Raw genomic sequence first — 13016 nt, 5'->3', positions numbered from 1 at the left:
AAGAAGATTAGGGCAAAATGAAGCAGATAAGATCGAATAACCGAATAAAATGTTACTGAATAAAAACAACTCAAATTCACTTATTCTTTGAACATTTAAATATTTAAAGAACTCACGTGTTGAGGATAATGTTTATTTACTGGATCTCTTCAGATAAAACAAAATAAAATCAAGGTGAATCTACTTTATATTCAATTGAATAATAGCTTCATATCAACCAGTTCCAAGTAGCACAAAATTTTAAAGCGTTGGCATTTAAAAAAATCCCGTTAAACATCGATCTGTAATCCTCATTCTAATGGTAACATGAACTTTTAAGGAGATCATTCTAGTACCTCTTTAAGATCTTCTTTGGCTCCATATGTTTCAAATGCCCCACATCATCAATAAAAATAAACTAAATCTAATTGAACTTTTCCCTGTATACAAGAACAAGTATTCACGGAGGGAACATTAATGAGCTTCCTACAGGTTTGCGCAAACTTGCGGTGAATTCTGGCACCTTTATTGGAATGTCTACAGTAATACTAGCCAAAATCAGAGGCTTAGTTTGATGAGATGCCATATTGTGAATAATTCACATTTCATATAAGCATGGATTGTAAATGTTTTTTATTGCCATATTCTTCCAAAATTACATCGGCTATTTAAAAAATGAAGTGCTAACGTTTAATCTGAAAATAATATCAATCGTTGAAGTTTGTAAAAGCGTATTTGAAACAAAATTTAATGAGCCGAGTTATTTGCCTTATAGACCTACGTAGTCTTATGCAATTCGGATATTTCAATTTTACCTTTATCTTCAACCAAAACTTCAGGTGGTCTTAACAATGGGCATTTCTCGATTCAGGAATACAATATAGATGCTCAGCAATCATAGAGTATTGGACGAAATTGAAATGTATCTCACCAAAGTAGACAAATAAACCCGTAAATTCTGCGTTCTGGAACGTGAGAATTACGACAGACATTACAACTATATCGCACACCGCTGTGCATAGCAGACAATAAAATATGGACTTCATAAATGTCATAAATGTCCTTGGTCATAACTTTCCCGCCGTGTCTTGAGGCAAAGTAAGTGATTTTGCATAACAAAGGGGGCTGTAATATAGAAACGTGATGTCCTTTCCAACTTCGAATTATGTAAGCACATTAAGTTATTACTCTGTTATCAGAATGGTAAATGATTGGTTGTTCACCCCCATCAAAATATATATTTACAATGAGGGCCCTATACGAGGCATCTTATAGTTTTAAGCGATACCTTTTCATAACTCCACCCCTCCACCTCAATCTTATCGATGTGAGACCTGTTACACCTATAACCACAGGAGAAAATGAACACTTTTTATCGTGAAATATTCTTTGTTTTTCACTTTAAAGGGAACGAGAGGTGATGTGGGTTTTTTTTCGAAACAGGGAAATGTGTTCATACCTTGATTCTAGATTTTTTTAAAAATTTTAATTACTTATCTATATTTTGTTGGCATTTTCGCCAGTTGATTTTAGATGGCTCCCAAATTTTCCTACAATCTTTACTTTTCAAACTATACGGATTATTTTCTTCATAAAACCGTTATCTTGACACGTTATCAATGTCAAGTACAAGATTCTATCACAAAGTTTGCTCCCATCCAGTCAAACGTCACAACAACATCATTTATGTCTTTATGAAACTTGTCCCTGATATAGCTCCTGTATAATTGTGTTTGTGGCTAAACGCCCCTCTGGACCTAAAGGAAAGATTTTGATAAACCTTATATCCCTCAGGAAGTAAAGGACCGCCAACATGCCGTCCAAGGATCAGAATATTCTTAAAAGATCGCAAATCAGTCATAATTTCTGACAAATATTTGCCTGGATTTTATCACACATTTTCTTCGGGGAATAAAAAGAGAGAAGAACAAAAAATACCCGAGAGGGCATGTGGATGGATCGTGGTAGAAGGACTGGTTTCGTTATCGATGTTTTTCCGTTACTATTCTATTGTGAAAAAAAGTACGACTTGAGTCGACCGGGGAGACAAAAAAAATATATAAGACAGTTTAAGAAAAGAATGAATAAAGAAGAATTTGAAGAAAAAAACCGCATACAATTGGCGAAGGAGCTCGTCAATGGCCATACGCATCCGAAAAAATGGGACCGGGGACAGTTACATCCCCCGTACAAAATGATAATGGTAATCAAAACCTATTTTTATTTTAGTGTGAACCATGTAGATCCTTCCTTTCAGTTTCAGTTTTTTTTTCTCATTTCCAACAAAACAGTAGACAAAATCCATCATACATACAGTTATAACAATTGAAATGTAATAAAGAAACATGTAACGCAATATATATATATATATATATATATATATATATATATATATATATATATATATATATACTCATCTAAATAATAATAATAATATGTCCATTTATATAGCGCAGAATATGTGCATATACTCAACTGCGCTTTGATACTTGGTATCATATCATTACCCCGGCTGTAGCTGAGCCGCCATATTAATAGGCGCTAAATTATACATTTGAAACTTAATATGGATCATTAAATATTTGTGGCTGAAAATAACATGCTGGAAATTTTCGACCTTAAAAGAAAAAAAAGGAAAAAAAAGATTTGGTGATTATGTTTAACGTATTCTTGCCATGTACAGCGTATGCAGTTGCGAATAATTACGCTTTCATAAACCCTCTCAATATAACTGTCTTTTATGACTTTTAGGGCCCTTTACTTTGACTAAATACATTTAGCTGACATGTTTATGATTGTACCAAACGACGGTGTCTTATATCACACTCAAATTTACGTTGTTGTCAGACAAAATGGCCCAGAGATATGTCATGTAGTGAATATAGGTCAAGTGCGTAGGTCGGTTCCAGGTTCCAGTGTGATGAGGATCAACCTCCTTCAGGGATTACATCTTGCCAAAATAAAACATTAGTTAGGACCTTGGTGATATTACAGATCTGTGTGCACACGTGTGTTTTGGGGATCCATTGTTAAAAAAACATCACTTATAAGTGATTTTAGGCTAAACAAAGTTCCCATTTCGTGTATTTCAGTTCATGATAATGTGAAAACAGCTTTATGTACCATGCGCTTGACTAAATTTATATCATTCTGGTTGAACTAAAATTATGTACTCATTTACTATATACTAAGTGAAAATAGACTCGTGTCACAATCTTAAAGGAGAATGAAACTCTTGGAGCAAGTTAGCTTTTATGAAAGCAGAAAAATCAAAGAATAAGATCAACAAAACTTTGAGTAAAATAGGACTAGCAATAAAAGGGTTATGAGCATTTGAATGTCGAGATCACTAATGCTATGGAGATCCTCCCATTGGCAATGCGACCAAGATCTGTGATGTCACACACGTACAACTCTCCCATTCGGACACTGAAAATATACCCCAAAACATCTCTTTTTGCTCATTCTAATCATATGACAAACGATTCATCAATGATATAATGTTGTGAAACCTCTGTACTTGTCATCTCATAAAGAAAACACCTAACCTTGTGATAGACTCTATAAAAGTGAGAATATAAGTGAAATAAGTACTAAAGTAATGAGGGAGTTGTACGTGTGTGATATCACAGATCTTGGTCGCATTGCCGATGGGAGGATCTACATGGCACTAGTGATCTCAATATTCAAATGCTCATAACTTTCTTATTATTCATTCAATCTTCCTCAAACTTTCAACAATATGTTTCTTTGATTTTTCTCTTTAATATGGATTCAGCTAGTTTCAAGGGTTTCATTCTCCTTTAAATTAAATTTGTAAACTCCCATATCCCTTTTTCTTCCATACTCAAGTTAAATGACAGTGTTTACCTCGGAGCAAGTGGATTCCAAGCTGAACCTCGTTTGATAAGACAAACTTTCAAATTGTTCCTATAAAGTTCTTTCTTTGAGCATGATGAGGGGTCATTGACTTTAATGAAATAAGTTGTAGGTTGGGTTTTATATCAGAAAAAAGGATTGTTAACGAAGGCAGATAAAAAGAGAAGAGTTAGGATTCTAGAAACCGGGAGGGGGGGGGGGGGTCAACTGTAAATGACACTTCCGTCTTTATCCAGTTATCAATGTTGATCTGTTTATTGATATTGTGGCTAATATCAATTCTTACGCACGTTATAGTTTCCAATTATTCGTATTTTTTCTATGTATTTGTATTATAATAAAATAATTGTATAATAATCAATTCGTTTATTTATCTATTGCCTATCTATTTCTTGTAAAATTTTGTTAGTATCTATCTATTATCATGATTATATCTATATTATATTCACTCATCAGTATAACTGCTTAACGTTAGACATGTATATGAGTTATTGATATGTTTTGGAAGAATGACAGGTAGACCGGTTGTAGCCTACCTCTACATCCGAGAAAGGTAGATCAGAATTACGATTACACAATCGACCAGTCGGAACAGAACAATTACATTGCTCTAAAATTAGTCATGTCTGTCAGTCAATGTGCTTCAAAATCTAGCACCATGACAAAAATAAAGAACAAAAATCAGGCTTGTAGCAGCAGGCATACAAGGAAACAATGTTTCCGATGTTTGACTGAAATTCATTTTGTCCTATAATATCATTAACCTCCTCTTTTTATATACGAGGTTTCATAAAGACCCGACTCTGAAAAGTGTCAAATTTTCGAGCCCCCCCCCCACAACCTTCCCTTCATAAAATTATGGATCTAACTGTTTTTAATGCTTAACATTATGTTTTCCACTTAAAAAAACAATGAAGTTGAGAAAGATTTGTCCTTATCTGTATGTATGCATATTAGTGGTTATCGTTCTGTGTGTAAAATCAATGTACAATTTTCTTAAAACTTAAGCAACAACCCCACTTACATGCCCGCCCCATCTGGCCAATGTTTAACCTTATTATCACGTTTCCGTCAATAATTAAGTTAAACATGTTCCTCGGAAATGAAAGTAGAGGATGTGGTATATAGGGTGACTTGAGAAAGTACATTGTACTTTTCAACAAAGCAGTTCATTCACATTGCAAGAAAACATGGTTGATCATTTTCCTTTCTTTAATGCAATACAACTATTTAAAAAAGTTACCGCCCGATGGGGGCATGACAGCCGCATAGCCCCTTTATAAGTCAAACCAAGATAGGGAGGAAAATGGATGAGAGGGTGAGAATGGGTATCCCCATAGCACATAAATATCATTTCCAGCTGTGCTTTCTATTGGCAGAATTAACAGGATTAAGGAGAAACCAAAAAGGAAAATCGTTTTTCACTTTTCTTATAGGCATTATGTTGTATGCAAGTATTTCAAGATTTGGAATATTCTACATAACAACTCTCAGAAAGTACATGTTGGGTTGCATGACATTTAAAGCATAACCCAGTACTGGTCGTGCTAGAAATTAATTCTATACATCGTCATCGATCAAAAATTAATGTTTTGCTGGTATACCTGTATTGTTAAAATTACACGTAACAACATGCATTAATGTTTTAATGTAGTACATGAGGCACCACTAAAGAATATAATGGATTGGCAAACCAGACTTCTTCATGTTGACAACGCCCTAGTACCCTAGTCATACTGTGGACGAATAACTTTCTAGCTTAATTCCTGAAGTTCAGTTGGAAAGAACTAAACCACATCTCAGTCTCAAGATTCTGGAAGATACACTCATGAACCCCGCGGGACTTCATCGCTATAGGGTACCAATCTGTACACTAAACGTGTCAAAGTTGTTTTTTCAGCTGCACATGAATGTTTTTGTTATTTTAACATTAAACGAGATTGAATCTTGATCTGTAGAAATGCGAAACAAGAATAAAAAAGAGAAGAAAAGTGCATTTGCTTCTGGAACGAAGTAGGGATACTGATCCCAAATCCACATCTTGAGTCACTGTTTAAGTGAGGGAATTTGCCAACTTGGGAAAAGGAATAAAATGATTGTTTCAAATTTGAAATTGAAATTCAGACATACCGTCTTTTTTTTATACTTTTTCCTTCATCGAGAATATTACAGATGTGCATAAGCATGTTTTGCCCTCTTCCCTTATTTGGATGGAAAATCGACAGGTTCAAAGGATTTTAAATGGATATGTATAACATTGGAGACGTTTTATTATTATTCAGATACAGAAATGTTATCTTATGAAGATATCAAATTTGTATATGGTTTCTTTATGAAACTTATTATCATTGTCATTAGATATCGTTTTCATGATCTAACCACTATGCTTGTTCCAAATAAAACAATGACAAAAGTTTTTCGATAAAAATCCAACTTTCAATTCGACGTCACTGCGGATTGTTTAACCGAATTTATCCATCCTTGGGATAAATAATTTCATTTATTTAGTATTCTTGAAAGGTGTTACAAATTTCTGTTATTGAAAATCTTTTAAATCGGTTTGAAGACAGGCCATAGTGTGTACCTGGCCCAGTTAGATGAATCGAAAACGTGAGGTTATTTTTGGCCATGTATTATTCAAAGAATAGATAGACAAAATACAATTGTATTCTTAATTTACCTTGTGTTTACTAATGTGGAAGAGTCGTGTAGTGGTTATGACTCTCGCCTTGTAAACAGAAGGTCCTTTGGCAAGGCGTTAATCCACACTTTGCCACTCTCGAGTCTCGACCCAGGTGCTAAACGGGTAGGCCTACCCATGTAGTAGGATGCGAAAATTATTGTATGTTTGAATTTGCCAGCGTCATTACGAATGCAAGGAATGCTCCCCAGAGGGTGGAAATTGTGCACTCTTCGTGCGGGATTGAAATGAACCCAAATGACCGGGGTATTAATGTATTGAAATGCGCTTTGAGTCATTATGGGAATAAAACGCTATATAAAAACTAGTTATTATTATTATTAATCACGTTCATGTGATTAACTTTTTTTTTACTCATAACTCTTGATCAATCTATCTCTTTCTTTGTCTTTACAGATTTAGAGTTTGGAAGAATTCGAGTAGAATCACATCAAGCATAATGGGGAGTATCACCATAGTAACAACATTCCTCTTCCTCATCATCACTACATCCTCCGTGCTGGCACGACCGCACATCCGACCCCGTCTTACATTGGCCGACTTAGACGAAGATGGCGCTATACCACAGGACAATCTTGCTGATATTGACGAACCTGTCGAGGAAATACCTCAAGATGTTCGTTTTGAAGTGGTCGATCTACCGTCGCATTTCAACACCTATGATCAGAACAATGACGGAAAGGTTAGTCTTCTGGAGCTAACGATCGTAACGGGAACAAAAGAGTCAGATGCTATGAGACCTTTCAACGCAGCAGATACAAACCGTGAGTATCAGATAATGCAGTAAGGCATTATAGCACTTTACCCCCCCCCCCCCAAAAAAAAAAAAAGTCAAATAATTGTTGTTAGGTCGTTAAAGTTTTTTTTTTTTATTATTCAACAATTTTGTTAACTCGATTTAAAAGGGGAACAAATGCCAATTCTCTTTAATTATAACATATCTCATTGTAAGTGGAGACCTTCCGTGATCTTTAGACCGGGAAACCAGTGACTTTTGGTGGTCAATTTTGGTTAGCCTCCGATACTCTCGTAACCAATCGAAATTGATATTAAAGTGACAGGGTGGAACAAATTGAATGCTGGCTTTATTCCCAGTTTAAATCCCGAATGGATTGACAGAGAAAAGGAGAAAATAATATTTCCTAATTCATAGGGAAGGGAATTATTATAAGAACGGAAACGGAAATACGATCTCATTTTATTACATTCTTCTTTTCACTGCAGAGAAGTACTCTGACTATATACTAAGTGAATGCAGATCAGAAAATGAGGGGAAATGAAAAACTAATATATATTTTTTGATAATAGTCAACATATTTATATTATCACCTTGGAATATAAGTATTGCCAATTTTCTGACTGCAACCGAGACCATTATTACCACATATTAAAAAAATATATATATATTTTCTATCACTTATTACATAAAATGTTGCTCTTAGTCGAAACGATAGTGCATTCATGGGTTTTCAATCTTCTCTACCGTGCATTGATGCGGAATCGGGCAAAAACAAAGACACTCACTTTCAAACCAAGCAACCGCATAACCAACACTGACAAAGGTTAAATCTAATTTCCAGATGTCAGCGACAAATGGAAAAATTGAAAATGAAATATTTGTAATTACAGAACCTCATAACACATTAGACTGACGAACGGGCATTCTGTGGGATTGCAGAACATTACCACATTGTGTCTGACATGTGAATTTGATGCACATGTGGCGATATAAAGGGAATTAATGAAATTACTCCCCCGCCAGTCATGGCCCAATTAAACACGTTTTGGCCTAATGGGGGCGACTGGGCTCATTTTGGCAAACAAGGTCAGGTCATACGTTGGCTGTTGCCAAATATTAAGTATAGGTGTCTGGTTATGTCATATATGAGGCAATTTACACGATTTATCTGAATAAGAGTGTTAGTAATATTTATTAGAAAAATCTTGAAATCACCATTTATCACTTATGATGTTATTTAGATTTCACCACGGAAGGCTAAACCAAAATTCGTCTTTGGTCAAAATCATATACGTTAAAATTATTTCAATTCATTTTCAATAACTGGTGGGAGAAGGTACTCACATCATCTTCCGTGATAGGGATTGGGTTTCATGGGGGAGGGGTGTGAATGATTTATGAGAGCAATGAAAATCAACAGAGTCAAGCTCAAGTGTAGTCGTTCTACGTTGCCATGTGCGCTAGTGGCTGTTCTATGTTTGAGCCTGCTAAACCAAACCAAAAGAATGAATACTCATGGATATAATTCATTGCATCGCCACGTTCTGATCACAGAATCAAAACAGTTTTTTTTTTCTTTCAGAATGATGTCACCAAAACCTCGTTTGTGGAGTGTGGTAGCGTTTATCTATCAGTCTATGGTTTATATATATATATTTTACTGTTGTCCTAACCGCTGTCTGGAGGGTTCCCGTCCCGAATCGTAAAACTAGTTTTGCCTCACGGACTGACACTCTGACTTTATCGGGGGCCGCGGAAACAAGGGTGGGGCTGGGCTTCAGCCCCCCAACCGTGTAAAAATATCATTTTTTTTAACAAGTGCACACCGAGTTACCAAGAATTGCTTATAGCATTTCCTTTTATTTGGATGCAGGAAAAAAGAGCATAAATGCCTTGCTCACAGGCATAGGTGCCGCGGGGATCGAACCCCGGACCTTAGACCACTCGGCCACGGTACCTCTGGCCAATCTGATTGTGATTTTTTTTTTGGTATATTCAGACCCCCCCCCCCCCCCACACACACTTTCAAAATCGTTCCGTGGACCCTGTCTATCACCTTGTCCATTACACCTGTAGAGAGATCTCACTTTTGAAAAGGTGGACTATGGTGTCATTTGGCTCACCTGTACACCCATTTCACATTTCGAGAATGTGAACGTATGGCATAGAGATTATAGAGTCAACAGGAACGACTCTATAAATAGGTGCTGCTAAATATTATAACAATGTGTTTCACAGCCATTGCATCCGACACAGATTAAAATGTTGATGTTAAATATATAGATTACTGATAATCAGTGTAAGAATGAGTTGAAAATATAAGTGTTGATATCGAAAAGACGAGTTTAGAAAGAATTAAAATTCGTATGTGTAAGAAATTTGATCTTCTAATGACATAAGGTAATTTCCCTTTCCTCTTGGTTGGAAAATAATAATTTCACACTTTGAGGGAGAAGAGGAATGGGGGAGGGTAGCAGATTGAGATAAGCATTGGTAGGAACCCAGATAGTAGTAAGTTGCAACATCGTGAAATAATTACAATTTTTCAACACTTTTTATTCTCATAATTAATTCTTCCTATTTCCATCCTTCCCTTGCTCTTTTCTGCAGATGATAATAGAATATCGTTTAAAGAATTCCAGGAAGCCCCTTGGGTCTTTGGTGTGTCACAAGAACTCGAGTTTCTCACCCAATTCGATCGCTAGTTGCTCTAAAAGGAAGATCAACTCTAAAATTGCCAGTCTTCAAAAAAGGGAATGAACTCCGACAAGAGGTCATCGTACTTTTCCCTTTCCAAGGTTTGGTATTCCTGAGTGGAAATGGAACTCTTAGTATGCCCGTAGAGCTTCAAAAATGAGAGCAAAATTAAGATGCAAACTTGAAAAACATTACTGCTACCATTTAGAGAGAGAGAGAGAAAAACAAAACCTCGAGAGCCCTCGAGACTTGCATGATGTTAGGTATTGTTGAAAGTCTTTCTGTTGATATACCCTTAAAAATACCCTAAAATTGATGCTGAACGACTGTCTACTACATTCTTGACAGCTTCCCCTGCATGGGTCAACTTCATCTCAGTATTATGAAAATTGTTTGAAGGACAGGCCCACCCCCAACAAAAAGTTAAATTAAGTAAAAGGAGAAAAATCCAACAAGCATAACACTGAAAATTTCATCAAAATCGGGTGTAGAATAATAAAATTATGTCATTTTAAAGTTTCGCTTAATTTCACAACACAGTTAATGCGCATCCTGGTCGTTATGCAAATGAGGGGACTGATGACATCACTCACTTACTATTTCTTATGTATTTCATTATGAAATATGAAATATTTAAATTTTCTTCTCATTGTCATGTGAAAACAAAGTTTTAGTCCTCCTAAACATGTGGAACTATCATTGTTTTAACCATTTTTGGGGTTCAGTCAAATTTGTAATTATTGTCAAATCTGTAAAAATTTGAATATTTTACAAGTCAGACAATAAAAAAATGATCAAATAGTGAAGGACATAATTAATTCTCTCATTTGCATATCACTGACTTGTGCATATTATAACTGTCTTGTGAAAAATAAGCGAAACTTTAAAATGTACTTATATCATATTACCCTTGTATAAAATTTTGATAGGGGGTCTACATTTTACAAGCTTTGCTTTTTAGTAGGCCCCTCCACTTTTTTCATTTCATTGCTACGTTTCAATCAATGTACTTTGATGATTGTGGAATATGAATATAGCAATAAATAAATAAATAAATAAATAAAAATGTCATAACTTACTTATTTTGTATCCAATTTCGATTATCTTTTTAGCATTATGCTTGATTTTTCTCTATTGATTGAAATCAACGTTTTTCTGGGGTGGACTTGACCTTTAATTGTTAAATTTTTTTGATCAAAGGTTGTTTTGGAGTTGGTTGTCTAGTGGGGTGAGTTTGCCCTCGGATTGATATCCATAGGTAAAGTTGTCCTGGGAACGATGCAAACTGTAAAACTATGCGACAAAATTAGAAGAGCGCAATCAGGACTTGCCATTGATTTTTTAATTTTGCGTCTGATCGCAAAGTTTTGCTCACATGTTCCTTAGCCCTGTAAAATAAAGCTACCTGATTGATCGTAACATTAAATTTATGATTGATTGCATAATGTGATGATGCAATCATTCGATCTTATGAATTTCTAGACTATGTTATCTGGGCCTCTATTGAACTGGAGGGGTTGCTGAAGTGCAGTCATACAGGAAAAGATTTCTTATTTTGAATGCTTTACCCCCAGGCCCTTCTATTTCGTATATTAATGACAGTTTGAATAATAAGCTCTCTATGTTAAATGGAAAGACATAATATAAATATTATTTAATCGAACATTAAATCGCGTTCAGGCAAAGTACTTTGATGACATCTTGTTCATGTGTTTTATTTATTAATGCTGCTTTACATTTTTTTGACATGGTGTGTAGGTCTATTTATTGTTCTATTGATTTATAGGCTATCAAAGTACATTCAAATTCCGACATGATTAGATTATTTCTTTCTTTTCATCTTATGTAAATTAACCATGATTTAAGTCAATGATCTCACTGAAAGTAATTAGATGTGACTAAAACATTGATCAATATTTGTTTGATTTATCTGTATTTTGTACGCAATGTATCAACTAAATATTAAGGAGCGATAATTACAATAATTTGTCATGATCTGATTTCATTAAGTTAATTCCAATTAAACATTGTTGGAATGGCAATTTAGCTTCTTATTGTAAACCACTTTATTCAAATCATGGATAAAATTGTAGTACAAATTGTTTGTGAACACAGTCTATTGTTATTGTACTGAGTAGCTAAGTACGTGCATGTTTTCGGCTCATGATACTTAAGATCATAATTGCAGCATGCCCATTAAATGCCTGTAAATAATTATTATGGTTGAATTGATCGTGTGTGTGCAAGTTAGCTCTTGTAAAGATCGTTAATTTTTCTCAATGATTTTTTTTTCAATCATTGTATCTTTTGGAATGTAAATAGTATGGTGACTTAAATCTTGTGAACTTTTCAAATACTATTGAATATGATGAAATACTGATTTTATTCTTAAAAAATTGCAATGATTAAGAACGAAGCAGAACAAAATTATACTAATTTCATCTTAAGGTATAATGAAACAAACGCCTATATACTTTCGCAATTCCATTTTTGCAGAATTCAAAATGTTCATTATTGCTTCTATCTTATGCAGATATGAACTGAATTAATAGCATGATTAAAGCCATAAGATTTACTCTTATAATGAATAATATTTCATGAAATAGGTGGACGTGTTTCTACCAATCTTTTTAATCCTGATACAATTCGTGGTGGTCCGAATTATCGGTTGGAATAATTAGAGATATCAAATTGGGTATTTGGTCACGATTTGCCATCAAATTAAGTGAAATGCACTCGGGTGAGCGCAAACATTAATTCAATCCTCTTTAAAATGGAGTCACGTAAATGCTGACATTTTATGCGTGATTCTAAAAGGGATCCGCTTATTATCATTTCATTAACTTGTTCATGTACATATCAGGAGTATCAAGTATACTATATGATTAAAGTTCTGCCAATGTTTTTTTTTTTTTACTTGAGAGATGATGAAGCGTTCTTGTGTAGTGATTTCGAATGGTGATATTACCACCGATCGTTTCTTTTGGGGTTTAATATTGAATAAGTGTGGGTGAGTGTGTG

The 13016-nt window shown here is 34.7% G+C and overlaps 1 protein-coding gene across 1 annotated transcript; it reads left to right on the top strand.

The window, feature by feature from the left end:
• The first annotated feature begins 6950 nt into the window (after nucleotides 1-6950).
• Nucleotides 6951-10032, top strand: LOC129257051 (uncharacterized). The gene is made up of 2 exons (XM_054895279.2): nucleotides 6951-7323; nucleotides 9909-10032. The coding sequence occupies exons 1-2, from the start codon at nucleotides 6999-7001 to the stop codon at nucleotides 10001-10003; spliced, it is 420 nt and encodes a 139-aa protein (XP_054751254.1). The 5' UTR covers nucleotides 6951-6998; the 3' UTR covers nucleotides 10004-10032.
• The last annotated feature ends 2984 nt before the right edge of the window (nucleotides 10033-13016 follow it).

This window comes from Lytechinus pictus, chromosome 3 (assembly GCF_037042905.1).
Source record: "Lytechinus pictus isolate F3 Inbred chromosome 3, Lp3.0, whole genome shotgun sequence".
Classification (NCBI taxonomy): Eukaryota; Metazoa; Echinodermata; class Echinoidea; order Temnopleuroida; family Toxopneustidae; genus Lytechinus; species Lytechinus pictus.
Note: the sequence above shows the minus strand (reverse complement) of the source record. Positions and strands in the feature narration are given on the sequence as shown.

What these genes read in the sequence shown, in the direction of transcription:
- LOC129257051 (XM_054895279.2), top strand. Translation starts at nt 6,999, where the DNA reads ATGGGGAGTATCACCATAGTAACAACATTCCTCTTCCTCATCATCACT. An exon ending in CAACGCAGCAGATACAAACC is followed by an intron (nt 7,324 to 9,908) that starts GTGAGTATCAGA and finishes TCTTTTCTGCAG; the next exon opens with ATGATAATAGAATATCGTTT.